Source organism: Callorhinus ursinus, unplaced genomic scaffold, assembly GCF_003265705.2.
Source record: "Callorhinus ursinus isolate GAN/ISIS: 27379988/994484 unplaced genomic scaffold, GSC_fseal_2.0 scaffold12, whole genome shotgun sequence".
Lineage (NCBI taxonomy): Eukaryota > Metazoa > Chordata > Mammalia > Carnivora > Otariidae > Callorhinus > Callorhinus ursinus.
This window is the reverse complement of record NW_027397074.1, coordinates 22,669,379-22,697,319: the sequence shown is the minus strand read 5'-3', so window position 1 is coordinate 22,697,319 and position 27,941 is coordinate 22,669,379. Positions and strand designations below refer to the sequence as shown.

Below are 27,941 nucleotides of genomic sequence, written 5' to 3'. Positions count from 1 at the left end.
GTCTCTGGTGCAGATGAAGCATTACTAGGAACAGAATGTCTCTTTCCTTCCTACACCCTGTCACAGAAAGGAGTTAATTCCAACATGAATTATTTACAAGAAAGAATCCTGAATCTTCTCCTGTAATGAAAAAGAGTCTTTCAAACTTTATCCAGAAGTTTCTTGCCGGCCTATGGAGTAAGGGATGTCTGTGAAGACTAGGATGAGAAAGGTCCGAGGGCTGCTTGAGGTTCTTGAGGGGGTCGTCCGTTTGGGAAAGGAGGTGGAGGAGTCCAAGTCTCACGCCCTTAACCCAAACTGGGGCGTCCGTGGGTGGGTGGGGGGCAGTGCCGGGGGAAGCTGGTGGTGACAAAGGCCAAGGGCCGGGCGGGGGGCGGAGACGGGGCGGAGCGCGGCCCGAGCGGGGAGGCGGGCACCGCCCACCGTGCTCCCCGACCGGCGCGAGCGAGGCGGCGCCGGCTCCCGCGCCATGGGGCGGCTGGTGGCTCTGAGCTTGCTGGGAATAGCGCTGGCGCTGCTGGGCGAGAGGCTCCTGGCGCTCAGGTAGGTGGGCCCGCTCGCACCGGGCCGTCGGCGCGCGGCCTGGCTGGGGGCCGCCCTCCCCGAGCGGCCCCCGCCCGCGGGGCCCCAGGCCCGGGTGGCCGCGGGCGGCGGGCGAGGGCGTAGGCCGTGCAGGGCTTCTCGGGCTGCGGGGTGAGAACTCCTGATTGTTCTCAGTTCCTCAGCTTTTGGTGAACACCTCCGCCCCCGCCCCCCCCAGCCTCTAGCAAAACCCAACACAGTTTGGGCTGAATCTGGAGACTTTCTGGGAAGTTGAGAAGCCTTTGCAGCTTACTGAGGTTTGACCAGCGAGGGCTTTGTAGTTACACAGGCAAACCCAACGCTTTAACTTGAAAGCAAAACTATTACTCATGCATCGAACCTTTAGTTACAAAGATTTATTTCAGGTCTTTGGTGCTGCTTCTCTTTGGTGCGCAAACCAGCCGCCGTCTTTTAATAAAGCTGCTCACCATCCCTTCCCTGCATAGTTGAGAAACTTTTCAGCTTTCTAATCTTGGCGCTGTAGATCGAAGATACTTGAAATACTCAGCTACTGTTCTTACATCACTTCCTTATTTATCTTCACTCAAGAACCCTGCAGCCAGAATGTCCAACAGCCCAAGCCTGGTTCATCTCCCAGTATTAATTATAATGAAAACCTCGATGGGTCGACATCAATAGTTTCTAAATTACCAACTCAAATTTTAGAAGCCTCATGCAAAAGGATTCCAGAAATACGGAGCACCTACTATGTATGGTGTGCCATCCTAGGCTCCTGTAATGGAGTGAGGCACAGTCCTTACCTTTAAGAGGTTCACCCTATTACAGGGGAGGAGAGAAATAAAGCAAATATATCCACTAGGATGTCCAGACCAGGTGCAAACAAACCCCTACAGGCTTAAGGGGGAAAGATTACAGCCCCCGAAGTTGGAGTTCAGGAGGAAGAGACTATTTGACATTGGCCTTGAAAGATGAGTGAAACACATATGGGGCCATCCTAGATGAAAAGTGCAGTGGGAACAGAGGGAAGAAGGTGGGGAAGTTTGGGGACTAGCAGTAGACCAACTTGGGGGAGCATAAAGTTAGGGGATGTGAATAGTAGGGGTTGGGGGAAGGATAGGTTTTGAGATGGTTAACTAGAAGTTCAAAAATTGGGGCCTGCTTTGATAGGCAGAGGAGGGTGTGTGTGTGTGTGTGTGTGTGTGTGTGTGTGTGTGTGTGTGTGTGTGTGTGTTTAAACATGAATCTGTTTAAACCATATAAAACATAATCAGTTGCTGTGCTATAAAGCATAATTAACTGTGCTGCTGTAGAGATGAAGCTGGAAGGATGGAATGGAGGAGAGCGATAGTTCTGGATCCTGGCTGGACATTAGAATCTCCTGGCCGGCTGATGTCTGGGCTGCACTCCCAGAGACTCTGATTCATCGGGTCTGCGTGGGGTCCCGGCATGAGTGGTTTTGATTTTTAAAAATTCTCCTTATAATTCTAATAATGCAGTTACAATTGAGAAGTAGTGGAACAGAGAGTGGGTAGACATGGGGAAACTAGTTAAGGTATTACAGTAGTTCGGAGAGAATAGCAGGACAGGGGCCCAAACTTGAGCCTCACTGATAAGGGTGGGGAGACTAAGGTGATACCAGGGTTTCTGTCTCTACTGTCCTGTAGCTGGAGCTTCATCTGCTGATAAAGGGATGCAAGCAGGAGGAACAGTGTATGGTGGAGGGAGGAAATGGACGTGTGGACCTTAATTTTCATGTTATGTAAATACCCAACCTGCTCTGCAGAACATTCTTGAGTTGGATGATTTTGTATGATCTGTCCAGCTCTCAGTTTCAAAGGCAATACCACTAAATTCACAAGCTCATTAAATTGTCCTAAAGTTCAGGAAACCACCAGGCTTTCCACAAATAATGGTTTTTTTTCTTCTTACTAATCTTAAAGTTTTAAATTTAAGTACCTTTGAATGATGTTACAGTTGCAAACCTAAGAAAAAGTAAATAAAGTTCACATACATAGAATGTACCTTATAGGTAATTCACAATTTAATGCATTTTTATAAAGATTTGACTGCAATAAGTTTTACTGAGCAGGGATTTTCTAGGTCGGTAACTTCATTGGACAGTTGAACTCCCAAATCAGGTGATGTCTTAAGAATGTTAATATGTGATAGGTGGCTAGATTTAGCAAGTAAAAATGCAGGATGCCCAGTTAAATTTGAATTTCAGGTAATCAGCAAATCATTTGGTAGTATAAGCATATCCCGTTGCAATATTGGGGCATAATTATACTAAAATATCATTCTTCCTTTGGAATTCAAATTTGGGCATCTTGTATTTTATCTGGCGACCCTGTGCTTGTGGAATATCAAGCGCCTGTTGTTTACAGAGTTACAGGTGGAGTGCTCAAATGCATAGCATCTCTCCTTTCAGACCCTTAGAGTCTGTTTTGAAAAGCAGCATGTTCCTACCTCTCCATAAGGAAAGGCTCTTCAAAACCCAGGCTTGTTTTTCTTTTTGTTTTTGTTTGTTTTTTGCTCTCATCTGGTGCCTGCTATTTCATTATCCTGTTTTTAGAGATGGCACTTAGGCACTCAAGTTATTTCTCTCCCCCAGGGTGCCCACTTAAATTTCAACTTGAATTTCAGATAAATAATGAATACTTTTTTTAGTATAAGTATGTCCCAGATGGATAAGTGGAATCAGAGCTGTCTCTTTCCTTCTGAACTGTAACTGGCTAAAGTTCCCAGGGGAGGATGGCATATTATACCCAACTTTTCCACTCCTCCCTGGTTGAGCAAAAGAGGGGGAAATAGAAATACACAAATATCCCCAGGCCAGTTACTACCTGTTGCAAAGTACACACCCGTGGATGAGTCATGAGACTTGAGCAGGAATCCCTAAAACAAGCATCTGAACGTTCTGCTTGTTGCCTGACCGATTTTATGACAGCTGTACCAAAAAGCTATCCGGTCTGCTTTTGAACACTTCTGCAAGGTCAGGCTTTATTTTTAAACTACCACCCTCCTTATCATTTATTCTGTGACTACTGTGTTCTGGTCACTGTGTCAAAAGTGTCAAAAGTTCTTTATAATAAGCCAAAATGTACATTTTAAAAAAGATTTTATTTATTTCAAGAGGTGGGGGAGGAGGGCCAGAGGCAGAGGGAGAGAGAGAATCTCAAGCAGTCTCCCTGCTGAGTGTGGAGCCAGATGTGGGGCTCGATCCCACGACCCTGAGACCATGATCTGAGCCAAAATCAAGAGTCGGACGCTTAACCCACTGAGCCACCCAGGGGCCCCTACACCAAAATATACATTTACTGACATTTGGAAAGAAAGCCCTTTTACATGTATGCCTTCATTCAGTCTTCATATATGTCTTCCTTTCTATATTAGACATGTTAAAACTGAGGCTGGAGGGAGTCAGCTAATTAGTTCAACAGGTAATTAGTGCTGAACCTGTACTCCATGCCAGGGCTTCTGATTCCAAATACAGTTTGCCCCAGCTCCCCCACTGCCTCCGAGCTTTTCTGCCTTTGGAGCAAATTACTCCCAGCCTGGGGCGCCTGAGTGGCTCAATCGTTAAGCCTCTGCCTTAGGTTCAGGTCATGATCCCAGGGTCCTGGGATCGAGCCCCACGTTGGGCTCCCTGCTCAGCGGGAAGCCTGCTTCTCCCTCTCCCACTCCCCCTGCTTGTGTTCCCTCTCTCGCTGTGCCTTTCTCTGTTAAATTAAAAAAAAAAAAATCTTAAAAAATAAAATAAAAAATAAAAATTACTCCCAGCCTAAGATGCCTAATCACAAATTCTTAGTTACTAAGTACTACAAGCATTACGGGGCCCGAGAGGTAAATTCCAAGGGGTGTTACAAGCCTGTACTTAAATGATAAAGCCCCTTCAGTAGTTGGTAAATTCAAAGGCGTGAAACATGGAACAAAGTACTGCCAGGTAGTAACACTGTGTTCCTAGTTTGCTGAAGATAAGGCAACATAATAACTAATTGCCCCATCTCATCCCACTCTGGATGGGTAATGCTGTCTCCTGAGTGAAAGAAACAGAAATTGAGAGGCACCTGGGTGGCTCAGTCGGTTAAGTGTCTGCCCTCCGCTCAGGTCATGATCCTGGGGTTCTGGGATTGAGCTCCACTCGGCAGGGAGTCTGCTTCTCCCTCTTCCTGTGGCCCCCTGCTACTGCTCTCACTCTCTCAAATAAATAAATAAAAATCTAAAAAAAAAAAACTTAAAAAAAAGAAAAATAGATTTCATGGTAATGATTGTTGGTTAAAATAAAACACATAGGATTCCAAAACAAAATTAAATACTATGTAAATTAATACTAATTTAAAAACTTAAATACTATTACCAGCCTATTTTTAAAATCTAATGTATGATGTAATAATCATGCTCAGTGGCCAGATAGCCTGAATTCATTTCTTAGCTCCACTATTTACGTGGGTTCTTGGCTTTTTATTTCGCCTTTCTATGCCTCAATGTCCTAATCTGTAGGATGGGAATATTAATACTACCCACTACATAGTGAGGCTATGAAAAATACCGGAGTTCATTCTTATAAAGTGCTAAAGCAACACCAAATACATGGTAAGTGCTCAATGAAAGTTACTTGTAATGACAGTGTTCAGGCAGGGGTTCTTAGACTTTTGTACCATAGATCCATCTGGCAGTCTGGTAAAGCCTTGGTTCCTCAGCATTATGCTTTTATGTAATTTTTTTTTTTTGTGGTGCCCCTCCTTTTTTTTTTAGTTTTTATTTTAATTCCATTTATTTAACATACAGTGTTATATTAGTTTCAGGTGTACAATATAGTAATTCAACAATTCCGTACATCACCCTGTGCTCATCACAAGTGCCCTCCTTAATCCCCATCACCTAATTCACGCATCTCCCCACCCACCTCCCCCCTGGTAACCATCAGTTTGTTCTCTATAGTTAACAGTCTGTTTCTTCATTTCTCTCTCTCTCTTTTTTTTAACCCTTCGCTCATTTGTTTTTTTTTCTTAAATTCCACATATAAGTGAAATCATATTTGTCTTTCTCTGACTTATTTCACTTAGTATAATACTCTCTGCTCCATCCATGTCATTGTAAATGGCAAGATTTCATTCTTTTTTATGGCTGAATACTGTTCCATTGTATAAATACATACCACATCTTCTTTATCCATTCATCAATTGATAGACCCTTGGTCAGTATCATGTTTTTCAATGCATAAAATAAAACACATAGGGTTCCAAAACAAAATTAAATACTATGTAAGTTAATACGAATTTAAATACTTAAGTACTATTACCAGCCTATTTTTAAAATCTAATGTATGATGTAATAACATGGGCTTCTTAATTAAAGCCTTAAATAGATATAAAGGTAGTTGAATATGTAGCAATAGATATTTTGAAGTAGCAGTGAGTACAAACGGTACTTTGAGATATCTGCAACTGAAATGTGATGTAACAATGTCTGATTTCTGTTATTGACAGACACAGGTACTGCTAGTAGAAAGTTCTGTGGTTTCTTGCCTGCACTCATCATCAAAGGAGATACTTAGTTTCAGCTAGGTTTAAATAAAGATGTATTTTTTTCCCATCCCTGTTCATGGATCCCTGAATTTTACCCGTGGACTCCTTAAAGGTCACTAGACCCCAGATTAAGAACCTGGATGTACATGTTTCCAGTGGTGTCATTTGGGGAAATGATTGCTGGCTCAATTGAAGGAAAACTGTATTTTCTTTGCTGTATTATACCTATGATATAGTTGTAACTAGAAGGAAAATAACCCAATTTTAATGAAAAAGAAGAGGAAAGTGAGAAAAGCATAAGGAACCTAGAGCAGTGGCGGTTGCCTGGAACACTGTATGTGAGGCTGGCTGTGGGTTAAAGGGAAGGAGTGCTGAGATTGATTCGCAATGTCTGCATGAGAGCAGACTGCTATCTCTGACCTAGTACATTCATAAGCATGCTAGGACAGAAAGTGCTAGGCAACAAATAGGCTATACCAAAATTATTTGTGTCTGTACCATTTGTTTATTTATTTTTAATTTGGCATGAATGTATTTAGGCCTCTTGATCTGCTAGTCCAAAGAGGTTTGTAGAGCTTTCTCTTGTATAGTCCCCCAAACTTCTTAAATCTCTTAACAGTTAGGAGTGCTTTCAGCTGCAAGTAACATGCATCAAATTAATTGTAACATATACAAATGAAGGCTTATTTTTCTCACATGGTAAAAACTTTGTAGGTGAGTCATTCTACAGCTTGTCCCTTGAGTCCATGATCATATCAAAAACTTAGGTTCTTATATTTTTGTCCCTCAACCCTTCACTATTGGCATTATGTTGTCATTCTTCTCATGTTAAGAATACCGAATGGAGCACTGGGTGTTATATGCAAACAATGAATCATGGAACACTACATCAAAAACTAATGATGTATTGTATGGTGATTAACATAACATAATAAAATAAAAAAAAATAAAAATAAAAATAAAAAAATAAGAAAAAATAAAATGTATGATACACAAAAAGTAGTCTATCCTTGTTAAAATAAATATATAAGATAAAAACAGATACATCTAAAAAAATAATAATAGTACTGAATGGTTGTTATAGTCCTAAGCACCGCATGTGTGGTCAAATCATGAAGAAGGGAGAAGGGGGGGTGATGCCAGTTAGCTCTCTTCTTGTGTCTGCCTTTTCTATCAGGAACAAAAATATCTTTCCCCAAAGCCTGAGTCATATGATTACCCCTAAATACAAAGGAGTCTGGGAAAGCAAATGTTTGGCTTGTCTGTCTCTGCAGTGGAAAGGAGTGAGGAAGAAAGGGGGTGAGGACGGCTTTAGGTTTGTCAGCTAAGAGGGCCTGCCACTCTGGAATACAGACGTTCACTAATGGGTAGGGAACTGGTGGTGCTTCTACCAGGTAAAAAGCCTACCAATTTTCCACCAAAAGAATTTGAAAGTCTTCATGGGCCACAAAGGTTGGAAATAAAATTCTGTCTTTCTTTTATTATAAAAGAGAATTAAGAAAAAGTGATTTGATTAGGCAGAAGTTAATGCACAGCCCTTGTGTAACTTCAGTTTTAATAGTAGGCAGTCTGCATATTTAGAGATGATACTGTATAACTAAACTAGTTAATAAAGATTGCCCTATTGGCAATGTGTAGTTATCAGTCATTTATGCAGACCTAAGTTGACTTTAAAAAATACCCCATATTAAACTGTTCAAACACAACTGAATTTTATTTTATCCATATAATTTATCTTTGAAAAAGGTAGATGACAGTCCTCATTACCCCTATTTTTGGACAGTTAAATGAGTATAATAGGAGGTTGTATAAAATTGACACCCAAAGCAGTCCATGGTAGAGAAACTTAATGAAACTGCAGCTGGGACCTACTGACTCCATCTGTTTCTGGAATCATGCAGTGTTCACTGAACTTGGGAAGCCATCTAGCCTCATCCTTATTTTATGCATAAAGAAGACTGGGGTCCATAGAGATTCACCTGCTCATGGCCAGGCAGGGCTTGCTGCTAAGGAACACAGATCTCTTCACCCTTTTGGAGAAAAATACTGGAGTGGGTTAGAGCACTGCCTCTGGAAGGTTCTTCCAAGCAGGTGCCAAACTTCAGCAAAGTTCCTTCACCTCTGAGTCACTTCCCCCATCCCTAAAGTAGGGACAGTGGTACTTACTTCTTAGGGTTGTTTTAACAATTAAATGACGTCATTCAGGTAAATCATATAGAAAATGGTGGACTCAATAAGTTTTAGCTGTTTTTATTACTGATTTTCTTTTGCCACCCATGGTCATCAGCAGCAGCATCCCCATCCTCACTAAGTATCACTGCTACCCATTAGTCTAAATATACATGTTTTCCCCCCTTTAAATCACTCCTGGGACTTGTAAATGGGAGGTTTATTGTCTTTTTATAAAATGCTTTACTTTAAAATTTAATTTTTAATTTTTATTACATCTATATATTTAATATATTTATTTGATTCACTTTAATTTTGTTTTATTGCACTATTGCTATGTTGTTTCAAAAAATTTTGACACTATTTGAATTATATGATTCAAAATAACATACTGATTTTTTAAAAAAGATTTTATTTATTTATTTATTTGAAATTGAGAGAGAGAGAGAACACAAGCAGGGCTGAGGAGCAGAGGGAGAGGGAGAAGCAGACTCCCCACTGAGCAGGGAGCCCGATGTGGGACTCGATCCCAGGACCCCAGGATCATAACCTGAGCCAAGGGCAGATGCTTAACCAACTGAGCCACCCAGGCGCCCCTCGAAATAACATACTGATTAACATTTTAATTAGAAACTTTATATATGATATGAGTTGCCAGATTATATAGTTGCTACCACCTCTTGGTAGTTCTGGGTTAGGTAGGCCTCGGCCTTCTTCCATGTTGGTGAGACCAGTAACCTTCCCCAAATTTGGTGTCTAGAAGTCAGACGCTGTCAAGGATATGAATAGGAGAGGGACAAGTGGCAAATGGTCATTTTTCTGTCTTAAATGTGGGGTACATTTGAAAAAATGTGAACTACTCTGCAAGCACTGTTATGACTTATGACTGTAGAGAACAGAAAGAGAAGGCGAGAGACAGCAAGAGAAGAGAAGGGAAAGCCTACAGCATGTGGCTTCCAAAGAAGAGCTCCCAGATGTGTTTGGCCAAACTGCTTTGTGGCCCTCTCTCAGGACAGGGCGGTGGGGAAGGTATTTCATTACAGTTCACCACTTCCTCATTATTTCTGCGCCTTTACTTTTTGTGAAACAACAGCAACAAGTTCTTTTGTTAACAGTAGTTGGCGTTCTCCAAAGTTCTCACCCAGTAAATATTGCGATGGGGATGGGACCTCCTCCACATGTTTCTTAACAGCTTCTGTGCGCCTGGCTCCAAAAAACGCCTGTTCTCTTGGCCTCACATCAGGCCCCGTGTCATCTTGCAGAGGGTCTGAGCGTTTCTCAGCTCTTCTGGGCCCTCAGCTTCTGCTTCTACATCTGGAGCTCTTCCGACCACACCAGAGCTGTGAGAAATGTGACCTGGTGCTGTGTTCGTCTTTGTTTGGGAACTTGCATTACAAGTTTTATTTGTTGAGTTATTGGCTTTCTTTTATGACCCACATTCACATATAGAACTCATATTCGCATTATAGAAAAGATGCATGGTGATATGCATTTTTATTTTAACTTCATTTCTGGTGCTATTTTATGTTCCTACCCTTGTTTTTCTATCTTTTCTTTTATGTGCTTTAGATTTATGCTGTGTTTTATGTATTGCTGTAAGCCTCTTTGAACCCTGTCTGCAACAAAGCGGGGAATACATAAACAGATAGATTTTTTTTTTTTTAAACAGAAATCGACTTAAAGCCTCCAGAGAAGTAGAATCTGTAGACCTTCCAAACTGCCACCTCATTAAAGGAATCGGTAAGTATGAGAAAATGCTTGTTATACACCTTACATTGTTTGGCCACCAACACGAAAAAACTCATTAACAGTATTTTGGCATGCTACTAGTGTTGATCAGAGGAAAAATCACATTAAATCAACAAAAACTCTTCAGTCAATCTTTTTTTTGATCTCATGCACCTGTATTTCTTCTCTCTCTCACTCTCCCTGCAATTTGTTAATTATTTGTGTAATCCTGTGTTTATTGTTTGATTTCTTGCCTGCTTAGTGACTTTTCTGAACTAGTTTTGTAAAGTCTGTATTCTTCGCTGAGTGTGGCCCCTGAGACCTGTGCTCTGTCAGCCTAGTTGTCGGCTAGTGAAGGTGTCAGAAGGAAGAGAAGTCACAAAATGGAAAATAAGAATCTCTCAAGAAAATCTCCATCCCTCACAGAAATAACTCCAGGGAGAAAGTTTTTCTTCTCTTTCCTGATATTTCCAGCTCAAATGCAAACAAATATATGCATACATATATATTTTTCACAAATGGCACCTTAGTATGAGATTATACTCTACAACCTGCTTTATTCCAAGTGCAATGTGAACAGCTCCCCACATCAACACATGTAGATCTACCTCATTCGTTGTCATGTTTGCAGGAACCATGGTGGATTTAATCATTTCCCTCTTACTGCACATTTGGATGGTTGTAGCTTTTTTTTTTTTTTTTTTTTTACAACTACAAACAAATCAGTGAACATCATTGTACATAGAGCTCTTGTATATCGGTAGGATAAATTCTTAACGGTGAGATTGTTGTTCGGGTAGCATGTGTGTTTAAAGTTTTGGATAGTCAGGGTGCCTGGGTGGCTCAGTCGGTTAAGTGTCGGACTCTTGGTTTCAGCTCAGGTCATGACCTCAGGCTCGTGAGACTGAGCCCTGCCTCGGGCTCCACGCTGGGTGTGGACACTTCTTGGACTTCTCTCCCTCTCCCTCTGCCCCTCCCCTCCCCCCCCACACACACTGTGCACACTCACACTCTTTCTCCCTCTCCCTCTCTAAAAAAATAACTAAATATTAAAAAAATGTTTAAAGTTTTGATAGTCATTGCTAAACTGCCCTGGAGTCGGCAATGCTAATAAACTCAGTACCTCCTATTTATAAACACATTCACTATAGACAGGGCTCAAAATGCTCTTTGAGCAAAAACAAAGTAGTGATCCTTTGCTGGATCACACACAAAAAGGCTTCATTTTCATGAAACCTATCAGTTTTCAGAGCAGCCTTCTCTACTTCAGAGTTTCTTTCCGGTTCTGTTATTTGCCTCTCCTTCACACATCTGTTTTTTATGTGCCCTGTCTCCTAGTTTCCATTGCCACTTTGGTACTTTTTCCCAGTCCTATCTCCCTGGGCCTAGACTCCTTGACTTCTTTCTCCTGGGGCTTCTCCTCTTTGTTACTGTTGCCCATACACTTAGCAGGAAGATACAAACTCAGGATCAAATAGCAGACTGGCTAGATCTGTGCCAGATAAGGCAGACAGTTCTAGAAATAAGGTTGTCTGGAGTCCCAAGAAACTCAGCCACTGCGCCCTGCCTTCTGACTGCAGTCATGAAGAGCCCCCTCAGAACTGGCCGCTAAGCAAGAGCCACATGGCATCTGTGAGGGATGTTGTACAAGGTTGGGAGGTTGAGTCCATGATCTCAAAGGTTACTGTTGCTACTGAGTTAATAATTGTCACATTATTAAACAGCCCTTGGCCCTGTGGTGCCCACCTCCTGTGAATTCAAGTCTCAGAGTAGACAGTAGGGCACAACCAGACACATTACAGGATGAACCGCCAAGTGTATTGCTGTTACAACTCACTGGGATGGAGGGCTCCTCGGAGAAAAACAAGCCCGAAGACATTTGTATTCCGAACAGGCATCTGTCTGTGTTTGTGACCTTTATGTTGTGATGTGTGTGAGCTGCTGTCTGGAATTGGAAAGAATGAGGAAATATGTCACCTATGGCCCTTCTTGTGAAGTGTTTAATGCCTCTGAGGCACTTCAAAAGGCAACAGAGCGAAACGATGAGTGATTAGAAGCACATTTGGGATACATTTTTAGATCTAATTAGAATTGTGCTTTTCTTCCTTTCTTTTTTTTGTTTTTGCTCTGTGGTTAGCATGCACTGTATGAACATTTGTTGAATGCTATGTTAGTGATGACTAATGGCTAGTAATAGCATGTGGTTATATGTTTTCAATAACAGTCGCCTCTTCAGTGGTCTTTTGATTACAAGGAGTAACAGTGTGCTGGGCATGTACATTCCCATACAGGCAAAAGCAACTTCTTATGGTAGGCAACAAGGGTAGAAGGTTCTCTTTTTTTAGTATGCACTTTGGAAACAGTGGTAGCCATGCACTTGAGGCCAACAATCCCTCTAAGAGTTAAAACCACTTTCCCCTACCTTTCCGTCCCCATCCACATCCATACTCACACACCACACACACACACACACACACACACACACACACACACACACACACACACACCACACACCCACACACCCATTCCAATGCTACATTCACCATGACTAGAAATGAACTCTTCGCAATTCTTCGGTGCTTTATACATATCATCTCAGGTCTTTCTGTTTTAATCAACAGTAGTCATCTACCACATATCATACAGGATGTGTGTGCCTTCTGTAGGAGCACAAAGTAGGCTCACTGTCCCATTTTTTGTATTCCTTCCCATTGTATCTTACAAGAAACCAAGCTCTCACCCAAGATTTGGCCTAATATCAACATCTAAATAATAAAAATTATAATGACAGGAGCTAGTTAAGTCTATTTGAGGCTTAAAAGCTTAAAACATTTTCTAAATGTCTTTGAAAATGCGGGCATTCAGAGTTCTGGACGAAAATAAAATTTTGAATGGATTGTCTCTTTGAGTTAATTAGTGGTTTTATACACTTGGCAATCAAGACCTTTACAAAATTGCTGCTGGGGAGATTTAAAAAAAGAAAAAAAGCATTGAAGTTTGCAGCCCTTGTGATCAGTTACTTTACAGTCTACCTATGAAGGGAAAACAAAATATACACTGCTGTGAGATTTAGATTTCTTTTTTCTTTTCTTTTTATGACAGAGAAGGACCCAAAGCTCAGAGAGGTTTAGTACCTTTTGCAAATTCTCTTTCCAATATAGTTACCTCCTCCCAGAGTGATTAACACACATACCTCACCAGTGAGCCAAAAGAGTGAACAATAAAAAGGTACATTATATCTCAGGTACTCTATTGGGAATGGCAAGGGCTGATTTGCTGTTATAAAGTTACACCTAGAGGAGAGAGAAATTTATCATCTCTTACTTGGCCATCCAGAGATAAGCAAATGGCCTAGGGTGATAAGATGACTACGGGCTCTGTGTGGCCAATCTGGTACAAAGGCTGATGAAGCAACATGGTTGTCTTCAACATATTGCTTCTTTCTTGGTCCAAGACTATAAAACTCCAGTTATGGCCACTTCCCAGCAAGAAAGGGTAGAAAGAACATTGACATGGCTATTATTTTTAGTTATTTTACCCAGAAATTGCATGCATAGTGTGCTCTCACATCCCATTAACCTGAACTGAGGCAAATGGCCTCACTGTTGCAAGAAAGGGTAGAAAATATCTGTGGCTATGTTGCCAGGCCCCTGGAGCTGAAAAGGAGGAAGGGGAGTATGGATAGTAGGGAGCAGTTAGCCATCTCTGACACAGGTCATTACCAAAGGAATAAGAAAAAATAAAAAATCAGATGTGCCAAGCTAGAAGACTTTCTAGCACAAGAGGGTTTTGAAAAAGTTTTTAAAGAAAAGTGCAGGGCACCTGGCTGGCTCAGTTGGTTAAGCGACTGCCTTCAGCTCAGGTCATGATCCTGGAGTCCCAGGATCGAGTCCCGAATCGGGCTCCCTGCTCGGCGGGGAGTCTGCTTCTCCCTCTGACACTCCTCCCTCTCATGCGCTCTCTCTCTATCTCATTCTCTCTCTCTCAAATAAATAAATAAAATCTTTAAAAAAAAAAAAAAGAAAGAAAAGAAAAGTGCAGACTATGGATTGGTGAAGATCTTGGGAGGAGGCATGGAAGCAGAACTTTTGGGGGGAAAGCCAACCTCTGGAATTGACCACAGTCAAATTTACAAAGTGTCTTCAGAGAGGAACCAGCGATGGTTCTGACAGAGAGAACCCATTCAGTGCTAGGTTGTCTTTTTTCTCTGTGCTTTTAAGTCAGAACAAAAGGACTTGAGTCCCAGCTTCCCAGTTTGTGACCTTGAGCAATTTGCCAAACCACCCAAAGGCTCTATATCTATATTCTTAACTTTAAAGTAAGAGATAATAATATTGCTTCTTAGGGTGTAGGAAATTATGTGAAATAATATATGTAAAGTGCTTACAAGGAGCCTGGCCCTTGGTAAACACTGTATTTTAGTAGCTATTACTATTACTACTCCTATTATTAAATTAGAGGAGAAAAAATTTCTCCAGCATTGACTACTCTCGCAGTAATCACACCAAAGAGGTGATACGAAATGATAAAATTCTCTTGTAGTAATGGATATAGAAATGAAGATGGGGTGGGGGATAGATCCGGAAAATATTCTAAAGAAAACTGCAGATAAGACTTTTTTTTTCTTCTTGGAATTAGGCAAAGGGGTTAAACAGAAAGAAGTTACAGTGTGGTTGAAATGAAAATATATTTTAAAAACGTTCTTTTCTTGATTACGAAAACAGTACTATTGTTTGTAGAAAATTTTAAACAAAGAAAAGTATAAAGAAGAAAATGAAAATCACTCATAATCCTACCACCCAAAGAAACCTCATTAATTTATTTCTATATATCTTTTCTTGCGCTACGTGTATGAGTATGTACACGTTGAAATTAAATTGTTTTAAGTAATTTTTCAGGAGCAACCAATTTTATTTAATTGACTTCCTACTAAATGGATCCAGAAAGTAAACCTTGGACTGACATGTGCATGTGAGTGTGTTTGTATGTTTGTGGTTGCAGGTACACAAACATGGTGTTGAGTTCCCCTGATCCCTGCTCATTACCAGTTGAGAACCACCATGGGACTAGAGACTAGGGATTCTTAACTTTTTTTGCCGTATTGCTGACCCTTTTTTAAACCTGCTGAAAGCCAAGGATCCTTTTCATAGAAAATTTCTCAGCTGAGCCTACAGATGACATTTTGCACTGCATAGAATTTTAACAAGTTCACAGACTCTAAAACCCATTTGTGGCTCCTTAGGAATCCACAGACCTAGATTAAGAACTCCTCCATTATGCCAGGCATAAGTATATATATATATCTTCTTGCCAAGGAACAGGAATTGCAGGTGTTCATGATTGCAGTCATCTTTACAAAGTGATGTTCTTGGCATTTGTATTTTCTTTTCCTTTTCTCCACTATGATAGAGCCAGTGACACTGGAGGCAATGAGCCAAATGCAAACTCATGAATCAAAACCAAAATGGCTGCTTAGATGCTGTTTGTTTTTGACAACCTAGAAATAATCTTGGAGAAAGCCTTTGGAGAGGCCTTAAAGGGGAAGATTGGATTTTGTGGATTCAAAGAATGTGTCATGATTTGGCTTAATCTAAGCCATTTTTATTCCTCTTTTCTTGTGTTTGGGTCTATTATCTGTCTGTGGAATTTACACAGTGAGACCACTGGGAAGGTCTTATGTCTAATTATTTGCTGTGCTGTGTGGAGTGGACTGCAGGCAATCAATAAACAATCAATAGTAATTGTAGCCTGCTCAGAGACAAGCGTTAGAAGATTCAGCTGGCTTAGGTGCATGGTATTTTTCATTAATTTTCTTTTGCTGGTTGTTTTCTATAGTTTAAAGCCTAAATTTAAAGATTAAATGGAAAGCTTTCTTTGCCTATGAGAACAAGCAGACATTGTTTTTTAAAGAGGGAATATATAATCCCAGGTGTTTTATCTCTGTTAATGAGAGAAATGTCTGTGTTTGCTTCAGATTGAATGAGCAGAGAAAGGGACAAGAATATTTGCATGGTTAAATGACTAGGAGCCCTTCTCTCTGAAAGTAATATTCCCCTGATGTCAATTACTTTTGTACAGACATCTGGATGTTTATCATAAGAGTGTACAGATGTCAACTTTTTCTGTATTATAGCTGGAAATGTAGTGATTACTTGACTTTGATTTGAGTAAACATAAAATATCTAACATTTAAAGTCAGAGGTTCACTGCAGGAAGGGATTTAGACTGACGTGTATTAAAGAGAGTGGTTGGTTCCTTGGAAAAAATTAGAACCATTCCTAAAAATGCAGGCACTGATAAAGTAAACTAAGTCCCAGTTATATCTAACAAATAACGGAATTTGAATGTGACATTTATCTATTTCTTGAACTTACAGAAGCTGGCGCGAATGATATTGACATACTTCCCAATGGTCTGGCTTTTCTTAGCGTGGTGAGTATCTCCTTCATTCGCCAGTCTCAGTGGAGGAGGTACAGGGGAGTTTGATGAGCCCTGCAGAGCAGTAACTTGTTTTTTAAATTCCTCACTTTCTTTTTTTCTTTTTTTTTTTAAAGATTTTATTTATTTATTTGAGAGAGAAAGAATGAGAGATAGAGAGCACGAGAGGGAAGAGGGTCAGAGGGAGAAGCAGACTCCCCGCCGAGCAGGGAGCCCGATGTGGGACTCGATCCAGGGACTCCAGGATCATGACCTGAGCCGAAGGCAGTCGCTTAACCAACTGAGCCACCCAGGCGCCCTAAATTCCTCACTTTCAAAAATATGTTCTGGAAAAAAAAAAGACAGTTTAAACAGGATTTTGGAAAATGTCCTCAAGCTTATCTAAATGTAGAGATGAAAAAGTCTTTGCCACTTGATTAATTGCTCTTTATGTCCCCACTGCATTGCACTAAAATATTTCAATGCAATCTGTGTTTTGAAAGTTTCTTATTAAAAAGCATACTTTGGGCATTGTTGTGGATATTCCATACTCCATTATACTCTTTTAAATACAGCATCTGTCTCTCTTTCCATTACTCAATTTTAAGCTCATATTCTTGCTGTTATTGTTTACTTTTAAACAGTATACCAACTTTCCCAGACCAAGGCTTTTTCTTTCCTTCTTTTTCCAAAAACCCTGAATAGCCTCTTGTGGAAGTCACCAACTGAATTTATTTATGCCCTTCACTTTTGCCTTAATTCTTAGAAGCTGAAAAATAACCACTTCCCTGGGCCTACATTAGACAGACTGTAAAATTGATTGGCCTGCTTGCTAGCCTACACCAGTCACCATCTAATTGGAAAACCGTGTAAGTGGGCGATTAGAAGTTCTGACCACCTTTCTTCCCTGGCTTGGGCCCCCAGGAGTGTCCTTGTATCGTCATGGGTTTGGCTTTTCTTGAGGAAGCCAGCCTGTGATGATTCTGTTCCCTTGCAGCATCCATTATTTTCAGGCTCTGAGACTCAGGTGTGAAAAGCATGGAGATGCTTTCGAAGAGTCACAGCATTAATAAAAGAGTCGTCAGACCTATGGGAAAGGTGAGAGAACTTGGCTTGGAGGAGACTGAGGGTTAGGATACCGGTCAGGCTCCTGACGGTTTTTAGGTGGACACTGAGCAGCTCGTTGTTACCACTGAGGGGAAAAAAAGAAACATTGCAGACTTGGGCAAGAACACTAATATTTATATTAAATTTTAAAAATACAGTCTCAAAAGACAAGGTTATGTAATTACCTACACAGAATGAGTAAAATGTTATTTCTGGTAGGACTGTCGGTTTGTTTGGAAGCACATGCTTACACATGTCTATAGGCTTCGGAGAAAACACTGGGACTCCTTGTCAGAGTTGCTCATAACTAGAGATGCAAAAATCCTGAGGAAAGTAAAAATCACTTGCTTTTTTTTTTTTTCTCCAGAAGAGGTATTCTCAGAGATTTTTGTAAGCCAGAACTCACATGTTTCAAGATCTCAAGCCCCATAGGAGTAAGTCTGGATTAGGAGAAATGAGGTCTCCTCCAAGCACATAAATCTATAGTCATTTCCACTAAGGGGCTGATGACTGTCACAATGGTCTTGTAGTCATGTCATAGAATTTCTTCAGCTTTTTTGTCCTTCCTTGGTTATCTGACTGTCTTTTCTTTTTTTCAGATTTAGAAACAATCCCACTGTATTACTGCTGATTTTTAAATTACTCAGCATTGTCTCTCCTGTTTCCCAGAATTCACTCCTTTCTAAACGAGTCACGTGTCTCACTGCAGCTGTCTTTCCCACTTCCAAGCATGTTAGCCCGTCTGACCCATCCTGTTCCACGGTTATGGGTATGAGGGTCAGCCCAAAACCAACATCACACTTCGTGAAGAATTGGATGACACAAAATAGAATATAAGAAAGATTTAAATGGCAATGTGAGTGTACTTAACACCGCTGAAATGGTACGCTTAAAATGGTGAAGATTGTTAAGTTTTGGTATGTGTATTTTACTGCAAGTAAAAATAAATAAAACTTTAAAAAAAAAGAAAAAACAGATTTAAATGATAGGGAGCATTAAAATAATCATCACCATCCCTGCTAGAGCTTTCTGTGCCTTGAAGTCATGCTCTTGATTATGGGACAGTGATACAAAATAGAGATTATCGGCCAATGGAGTGGGGCTGTCATGTAGGGATAGCCTAATTCCGGTTTATTGCGTTTACTGAGCCTGCCGGCCTCGAAGTTTTATCATTTGGATGAATTTTTTTAAATTGGAGATAATTTCTATTATGTCGAATTTTGTGTGTAAAGTGAGACTTAATTTTTGTATACTTTTTTAATCTGCATAAAATATGCCTTAAAAGATCCACAAGAGAAAAGGCCGAGATTATTTCAGTGAGTCCCGAGAAAACATTAAGTAAAATTCAACCTTTCATTCCTGGTTGGAAGCTCCAAGAAATCTAGAAATGGAAGGTAATTTCTCTGAAACCTACAGCCGACATCATTCTTAGTGGTAAAACATTAGCGGCCTTCCCATAAATGTTTAGAAAAGGAAGAAAATGTCCCCAAATATTATAACCATCAGTAATCTACTAGAGTTCTGCATAACCCAATAAAACAAGAAAAAGAAATAGGTAGAAAAAAAGGCAAAACTGCCATAATTTTTAGACATCATCATTACCTGCTTTTTAGATAATCCAAGACATTCAACTAACAGACTGTTCGACTCTCCCCCATGGGGAGAGTTCAGTGAAATGGTTGGAATCAAAATGAACATGTAAAACTTCACAGCTTTCCCGTGCACAAGGAAGAACCAAGTAGAAACTGTAATAGTGATAAAAAAATAATAATAATAATGTTCCATTCAGAACAGTAACTTAATTTTCAAAGTTTATATAGAAAAATCAATGAGCAGAACTATCTAAGGACTACTTGGTGAAAATAAAACAGTGAGGCGTGGGATATGGGGACTCGCCATAAATATATTGGCTGTATATATAAATAAAGCTATAGTAATTAAAGAGGGGTGTATTGGTACAGGAATAGGCATGAGTCCCCAAACAGATCGGTATACAAAGGGATCTTGTACATGATAAAGGTGATATTTGCAATCAGTGGGGAAAGGACAAACTGTATGCCAGGCATGGCTCCAGGCCCTGGGATGTAGGGTGAACAAACGAGACAAAGTCTTGACTCACGTTGCAATGGGGAGAGGACGAATCTGTGTCAGGTGGTAGCAGCACTTTAAGGAGAGGGACAGCTGTGCTGAAGGTGTGGTCAGGCTGCTGTTTATGTATGTCTTAATATGCATCTATGCCAAACAGCAATACGTGCCATTTGACACAGATATAAAGCATCTAGCAGCCCTAGATCTTGCCGGGCAGGGCAGGGCAGGGCAGGGCGGGGCAGGGAGCATTCCTAGGCGGAGGGAACAGTGTGTATAAAGGCCCTGAAGTGAGAGTGTGCCAGGTTTGCTTGAAGAGCATTAAGGAAGTCATGTGGCCAATAGGAGATGAAGGAGGAGACCTGGGGTGTTGGGGATGGGGAAGGTGGAGGAGGGTGCAGGACAGACCATACCGGGCCTTTAGTCAATCAGAAGAATTTCCACTTCGTAATCTGAGTGAGATGGAGTTTTGATCAGAGGTGTGACATCATCTGACAAAACCCGGATGCTGATGGGAGACTGGTCTTCCTTAGGGTAAGGCCAGAAAAAATCAGTAAGGGCATTTAATTGTGAGCTGTTGCCATAATTGTGGGGGTGGTTTGGACCGGGGCAGTCATAGCGGAAGTGAAGTGGTGAGAAAGGTTTGCATCCTTATGAAGGGATGTATTTTCAGGGTGAAGTCAACAGGATTTGCTGAGGGATTGGATCGGGGTGTGAGATAAGGAGGGGAGTCTTGACTGACACCATTCACCAAGACTTTGGGCTCTCTAGGAGCAAAGGGCAGGCCAAGGACTTGAGGGTCAGCAGCCCGTGTGTAAACTTTCACTTCTCCCCTCCCCCCCTCAACTCTGCTTGGTATCTCCCAGTCCTCCAACCTTCCGGTGACCACTTAAGAGACTACACCCCTAGTCTTGTGCCTCAACTCAGAAAAATCAGTTCCTATTCATCTTGCAGCTCACCAGCCCCCAATTCCTATTTTTTTCCAACATCTCCTCTCTTCTTTCTTGCTCTTTGTAGTTGTAATGCTGCCACCTTTAACCAAAGTCTCTATTTATCATTTATTTATACAACCCTTTTTAGCTCATAAACACACTGAAGCCTCAATATTTCCTCTATATTTAACTTTTTCCTCTGTTTTGAAAAGGGTTTAAAATGTCCAGGACTCCACAGCTTTTCCCCAGATAAGCCCGGAGGGATACTAATGATGGATCTAAAAAAAGAAAACCCGAGGGCGCTGGAATTAAGACTCAGCCGTGGGTTCAATTTAGCTTCGTTCAATCCACATGGTATCAGCACCTTCATAGACAATGGTAAGAGCTGATGAGCTCCCCACATTGAGAAACTTATCATGGTTTGCAAATGACGGTGGAAAATAGATTTGGATCGAATCTGTGGTTAAACAGAACAATTAACTCATGAATTATTTCTGTATTCTTCATACAAATAAGTTGATCATTTGCCTCTCCAGCTAGCAGCAACGTAGACTACATTTGGAATTTCTAACAGTTAACACCTGGGAGAATGTTTAGATTTCATAACCTTTTTCATATATCTGTGATTATTGCATTAAAAAAGAGCTATATTTCTGAATTAAACTATAAACAGATTATTCATGAATTCTGTATATAGAGTGGAAAACACTCTTTCTTAAAGGTCAGGGGACCAATGATCAGAAATAACACCAGCCAGAGAGTGATGGGAAGGATGGGGAAGAAGAATGATCTGTTAGGTCGTCTAACAGCTTATACATTCAACCTTTCCCCGCCTGTGGTATTTAAATGTCAGTGTCTGCCCAGAGGTCCTATGGTTCTATCTTGTAAATTAACTCTGTTCTTTCAATTCTTTAGACGACACAGTTTATCTCTTTGTTGTAAACCACCCAGAATTCAAGAATACAGTGGAAATTTTTAAATTTGAAGAAGAAGAAAATTCTCTTTTGCATCTAAAAACAATCAGACATGAACTTTTTCCAAGGTACTTCGCCCTTTTGTTCATTCTCCAGTTTATCTCTGGCACTCATGTAATACCTCATGATGGTCCTCTCAGCCTTGATAAGAACTAAAATAGGTGTATGTATACACATACATAAATGTGTGTGTGTGTGTGTGTGTGTGTGTGTGATTTCCTTGTAGAGCAGGGAAAGTCAATGTCACTCATAATAATCAGTGTTCTATGAGGACTCCCTTGAGAAATGATAAAACACTGGATTACAGGCGAGCTGCTCTTCAGGGCCATCTTGGGAGCAGAAGACAAGCCTCCCTGCTTTCCCTGCTGTCACCTTCCATCTCAGATGACTCATCACCCGAACCATAATACTTTGTCCTGCCAAGGAAGAGTAGCCTGCTTTAAATGAAGTCAGTGTGCTTTGTATGGGACTGCTACAAAGTGCTTCCAGCGGGGTTGTGGTAGCTAGGGGCTAATGGCCACACAGAGTTGGAGGGATTCAGACTGGGAGCAGGTCACTCCTACTTCCAGAACATTCAGCTGGTTGATCCTGTGGCTAAAAGAGAGTCATGTGTATCTCCCCGGCTCAGCTTGCGTTAGCCTACTGCTTCTTTCAGTTTGAACTTGGTGAATATTTTTAAATTTCTCCATCCCTGTCTAGGGCTTCTGCATGTAATATCCAGTCGTTCTTCCAAAAAATGCACTTCGTAATCAGTAGGAGCATAAATACTGTCCAGGCAGTCTCTGCATCGTGGTGAAGGGATGAGGGGAACTCACCTTCCCTGTAGCTATGTTTTTCATTTAACAAAGAAGAAAGCAGCTCTTTTCAGAAATTTTTGCATAGGGTAATCGGAATTTAAATTTAATAATGCCCTTGCCTAACTGGTTTTAAAAATGTACTTGTTTTTAGCATATAAATCTCTCACCTGAAGCAGTGTACTCTGGCAATTTCATCATCCGTCTCTCTGCAAGTGTTTATTGAGTGCCCGTTCATTCTCGGCAGGTCGGCTTTGTGAGTCAGGTAGAAATTGAACAGTCAACCTTAGTTTGACTAATAACTAAGCAAAGGAACTCAGGAAAATCCGGCAACTGAGTAAATGAGAGCTAGGTAAATGTTATTGACAGCCTGACCAGCTCTGCAGCCAATGAGGCTCTGTCCGGCTCTAGATAGCTATATCCTTTTGGACCCTTGTTAAACCCCACATTTCTTGCGGTCAAAAAACATATACGCTGTTGGCACCAAGTTCTTTTTTCTTTTATAAGAGTCCTGCCATAATTGCCAAATGACCTGTCTTCAGATTACCTGTTATCATGCAAAATTGTTCTCTGAAAAATCGTATTATAGTAGATTACATATGACTATAGCCATGTGATTTTTAGCTGAGCTTTTCCTGGGAAACCTCTTACCAAAAATTTAAAGCACAGATTGTGTATGCCTTCTAATAAAGAGACCAGCTGGCTTCTTCTTTTCTCTCACATGTTAATTTTTCTCTTTCAGTGTGAATGATATCATAGCTGTTGGACCAGCACATTTCTATGCCACCAATGACCACTATTTCTCTGATCCTTTCTTAAAGTATTTGGAAACATACTTGAACTTACACTGGGCAAATGTTGTTTACTACAGTCCAAATGAAGTTAAAGTGGTAGCAGAAGGATTTGATGCAGCAAATGGGATCAGTATTTCACCTGACAGAAAGTATGATTCCTTATAAGAGTATCTTCCTCTCTCCTTAGTAGTGGTGCTGGGTCAAATTCTTCACTTTGCTTTTTTTTTTTCCCCACATAAGAAGCTTCCTTGTTATTTTTTTGGCCTATGACATGCATAATATTTATAATACATGCATATAATATATTATATACATTGATGTATCTGTATAAAATGTTATTAAATAGATATAATGTTTATATGTAATATAAAATATATACTAAGCACATATATATTTACATACAATATCTAAATTTTGGTATATATCATTGTAGAATTTAATTTTGTAAATGTAAATTTTTATGAAGTGGGATAATATTTATATATACCTATTAAAGTGTGAGGTAGGTGTTTCTTTTTAAATAATTATACCTTTGTTTTATTGGCTGCATATTATTCCATTATAGGGATGATCCTAAAGTAATTTAACCAATTCTCTGTTAATGGATACATTGTTTTTCATATTTTTTTTTATAAAAAATTTGTTTCTCACTTACCACTGAAGCTTCTCCAGATATTTTTAAGGAACGACTCCTCAAGGGAGCATTGCAACATGATCCATCTTCAGGTTTGGGGATGATAACAGACAGACCTGGGTTTGAATGCCAACTGGGCATGGGCTAAAAGTGATGCTCTAAGCCCTTCCTCTCTGCACATTTGTACAATTCTTTCCATAGAACGAATCCCTCAAAATAGAACCACTTACTCAAAGAGTGACCCCTTTCAGTGGTAACTTTAATAGACATTGCCAAATTGCCCCCCCCAAATTATCTCTCTGTTTCTATGCGTCCAACCATAACATATAGAAAGGATATTAAATTTTATTAACTTCCCCTTGTACTACCTTAGCACACTGAACAATTTAAACTCCTACAAATATAACGTGAAATAAATTTGGCATTCCTTGACAACTAAATGTCTTTTTTCATGACACAATTTCTTCTTTCTTGTTGATTATAGAAGATGAATGGAGAATCATTTAAATTATCTCTAACTCTCCTGCCAAATCTGTTTTTCTCCCCCAACTCTCATCTTTCAATTATGAGACTCAAACTTTCCAGCACGCGAGCTGCAAATGATAATAATGAGAGAGGATTCAGCTCTAACTGCTTCTCTTGCACCCTCCCCGGCCAACCCGCGAGCCGGCAGTCCTCATCCCCCTTCCTTTCCCACTGATGCCTGCCCGCTTTCGGTTCTCATCCTCTTTGGCTAGAGTAGTAGACTATCTTCCAACTTGCTTTCAGTCCACTGACATTTTCTGCCTTGTTGCCAGTTTTGTCTTTCTGTTTTCCACAAGCCTTTAAGGCCCTCCAAAAGAGGGGGCTCGGCTGGCTTCATCTTTGACTCCTCCTGCTGAGCCCTGCCAGGTGCAAAGCAAATGCTCAGTACTTGTTGAATGGAACTGACCATTTGTTATTATGCCACTTTGTTATTCTAAAAATTCAGTGGAACCCAATTGCTTATCCAATCGAGGCAAGCTAAAGGGTTGGACTTGCTTTAATAGGCGAGTTTCAACCTCCCTTTTTGACCGGTTTCATACTTTCCCTTCTTTAGACAAAGAACTCATTATTTTGCAAATATGCCTCTCTCATTCTTGCTCCTGTGCCTTTGCTCACATGTTGTTTTTTTTTTTTTTTTCTGCCTAGAAGGTGCTTTGTCCTCATTTCCTCAAATCCAGTCTCTCCTTCCATAGCCACTGCAGATGCCTTTCCTTTGCGAAGCCTTCTGTGTTCTCAGGAGTGAGACATTTCTTCGGTCCCTGAGGCCTGAAATCTTTCTCGTGCTACCAGTCATGCTGTATTATTTGTTTCATGTGTACAAACCAGTCTGATCATCCCAACACACTATAAACTTTTTAGGAAAAGCCTGCCTCTTCTTTATGTCCGTCACCATACTGAGCTCATGGCTTTACACGTGATAATTGCGCAAGAGAACAGTTGCCATGGAACGGTCAATTCAATGAGTAAAATTACCGTAAAGTAGTCCATTAATTCATCCTCCCTAGATGTAGACAGATTGTTCTGAATAGATACTTATCTCTTACTCTGAAAATTCTCAGTGTGTTAATAAATATTTTATTAAGTATGAAGGACTGTTAATAAATAATAAAGTGTATTCTGTTCTGCACCATATATTTCTACATGAAGATGATTCCTAGAAATATCAAATTATATCGTGGAATAGAAAAGCTTTTTTCTCGGAAGCCAGACATTTGGTTTGTTGTCCTTTCGGTGGCAAATATCAGACTTTATATTCAAAATAATATTCTATGTTACTTTTCCCCTTCCAAACCTTTTGAGAAATAATTTAACAATTCCATGATTGTTTGTAGCAATAATGAATTGATTTTGGAAGCTTACTTTTTAAATAAAAATTGACCTTTATCAAGCATTCCTTGAGGGCCCCTCATTGATTAACTTCTTGGCAGGTTATTAAGACTTACTCTTCCATACTGTATTAATGAAGCTTTATATTGGCATGGAACTCTAACCAGTGTGTCCTTTCTGTGAAGGTACATCTACGTTGCTGATATACTGGCTCACGAAATTCATGTTTTGGAAAGACACCCTAATATGAATTTAACTCAATTGAAGGTAAAATATTTATTTTCATATATCAAGTGGACCTTAGCCTATTATACTTTGTAATTTTGTAGTTACACTGTATTATAACAGTACTTCGCTTAGAACAGAATATGATGCCAGGGTTGCTATTCTGGGTTTTTAAATATTACCTCCCTACAACAGGCCAAGCCTCCTGTCCCCAGCAATCACAAGGACCGACTGATTACATGCAGCGGAGGGTTGGGAGTGATATTTGTATCAGATTTAGAGCCCATTCCATGAAGTACTGATGGTACCCAATGAATTCCAATAAGAATTTTCACAATTGAAAAGACTAATAGATGAATTCTGAAATGAAGATTTATGCACATTGTCAGCTCTTTCAATAATAAATGAAGGTAGAAATTGGGTTCCACACCATTATTATTTTCTTCCTGCTTGACAACACATATTTTAGATTGATTAAGAATTTCCTATTTTGCTTTGAATGAGTTCCTTGAGCTAACTGATCATTGTGCATCTTTTAAAGGAAAAGGAGTTCATTTTTTAGAGAGATTGATCATCACCCTAACTTTCTTAATTTCAGGGAAGATGAAAAGTGGCTCTAAACCAGTTTATTAAATTTAGTTTAAGCCATATTTCTGTTAAAAGGGTGGAAGCAGGGAGCTGTGTATAATTTTCCCACATGTAGAGAGGCAAGAAAGGTTAGCCCTAAATTATTTAATCAAGTTTCTCAAGTCATTTAGATATTGACATTTTTTCATTTGGAAGGTACTCAAGTTGGATACACTGGTGGACAATTTATCTATCGATCCTTCCTCGGGGGACATCTTGGTAGGCTGTCATCCTAATGGCCAGAAGCTCTTCATTTATGACCCGAACAATCCTCCGTCATCAGAGGTTTTTCTGTTTTTTTAAACCTTAATTTTTCAACTTTAATTGTCCAAGTCCTTTTGAACTAATAATACAGAAAACTGTCACGGGGACAGTTTGTTCAGTAATTTTAAACCAAGAATACAGTAAACTTATGCAGTGACTTTGTAAGTGCTTTAAGCCAATAATTGGCAGAATTTCACTTATTCAAATACTTTTAGAAAGATAATCTTTTGATGTATTAAATTATGGTAGAAACTAGTCAAAAGGCCTTTTCTATAAAGACATGTGCCCTCCTTGTGTGGTAGACTGGCAATGTTTTTAAATACCTGGCTTATTGTCAGCTCCCCACATGACATGACTTCTGTTCATGCTAGCGTAGTGTGGAAGTATTTCCATTAATGCTCAATTACTATAATAACCCGAAATCCTGTGTTGGCATGCAGTAGCTAGATGGTTTAAGAAAGTACTTTCTTTGAAGGCTTAAAAAAGTACTTTAATTTAAACATTAAAAAGATTGGTAACCGCTGTTTTCAACAGCATGTCCTCTTAATTATTGTGTCGTTGTGGAAGACAGGGATTACTGGCGATTGAGTGACATGGGTGTATGGTGGTTTGGTATTAATTTTCTGTATCCCCTGAATAGGTTCTACGCATCCAGAATATTCTATCTGAGAAGCCTACTGTGACTACAGTTTATGCCAACAACGGGTCTGTTCTCCAGGGAAGTTCTGTAGCCTCAGTATATGATAGGAAGCTGCTCATAGGCACTTTATATCACCGAGCCCTGTTTTGTGAACTCTGAATTGTACTTTTGGCATGCAAGTGTGCTAACTTCTTTTAACACTTAATTTTCTATGAATTGCTAATTGTGTGGAGATTTAACTGGCAAAATGGGCCCAGAAATGTATGACCTGTATAGTTAATTTTATTTCAGTAAGGAAAGGCCCCTTCAGTTCTGATAGCACTTTTAACATAAAAGGCAAAGGGACAGTTTTTAAAAATGTGGAGTGAAGGAGAGAGAAGACAGCTGCTTCCAGTAAAGTGGATTCACGGAACAAAACGAACCTCGTCTCTGCCTTCCAATTGCCAGAGCGTGCATTCCACCGAAACAGGGTAGACTGCATTTCCTGAAAATGTGAGTGACCTCAGCTCCAACAGTGTGACCACTGTGAGTGTTCAGAACTACTGATAGGTAACATTTGGATGTTTTGTACTTACATCTTTGTTTACTGTTAATGCGTTGGAGTTCTATTAAAGGCTAACTAAAATTCA

The 27,941-nt window shown here is 40.1% G+C and overlaps 1 protein-coding gene across 1 annotated transcript; it reads left to right on the top strand.

The window, feature by feature from the left end:
* Positions 1–398: 398 nt before the first annotated feature.
* LOC112824918 (serum paraoxonase/arylesterase 2) lies at positions 399–27,941 on the top strand. Its single transcript, XM_025872917.2, has 9 exons — positions 399–543; positions 9,910–9,980; positions 16,345–16,400; positions 20,722–20,887; positions 21,425–21,551; positions 23,020–23,220; positions 25,742–25,823; positions 26,565–26,693; positions 27,313–27,941. The coding sequence occupies exons 1-9, from the start codon at positions 470–472 to the stop codon at positions 27,469–27,471; spliced, it is 1,065 nt and encodes a 354-aa protein (XP_025728702.1). The 5' UTR covers positions 399–469; the 3' UTR covers positions 27,472–27,941.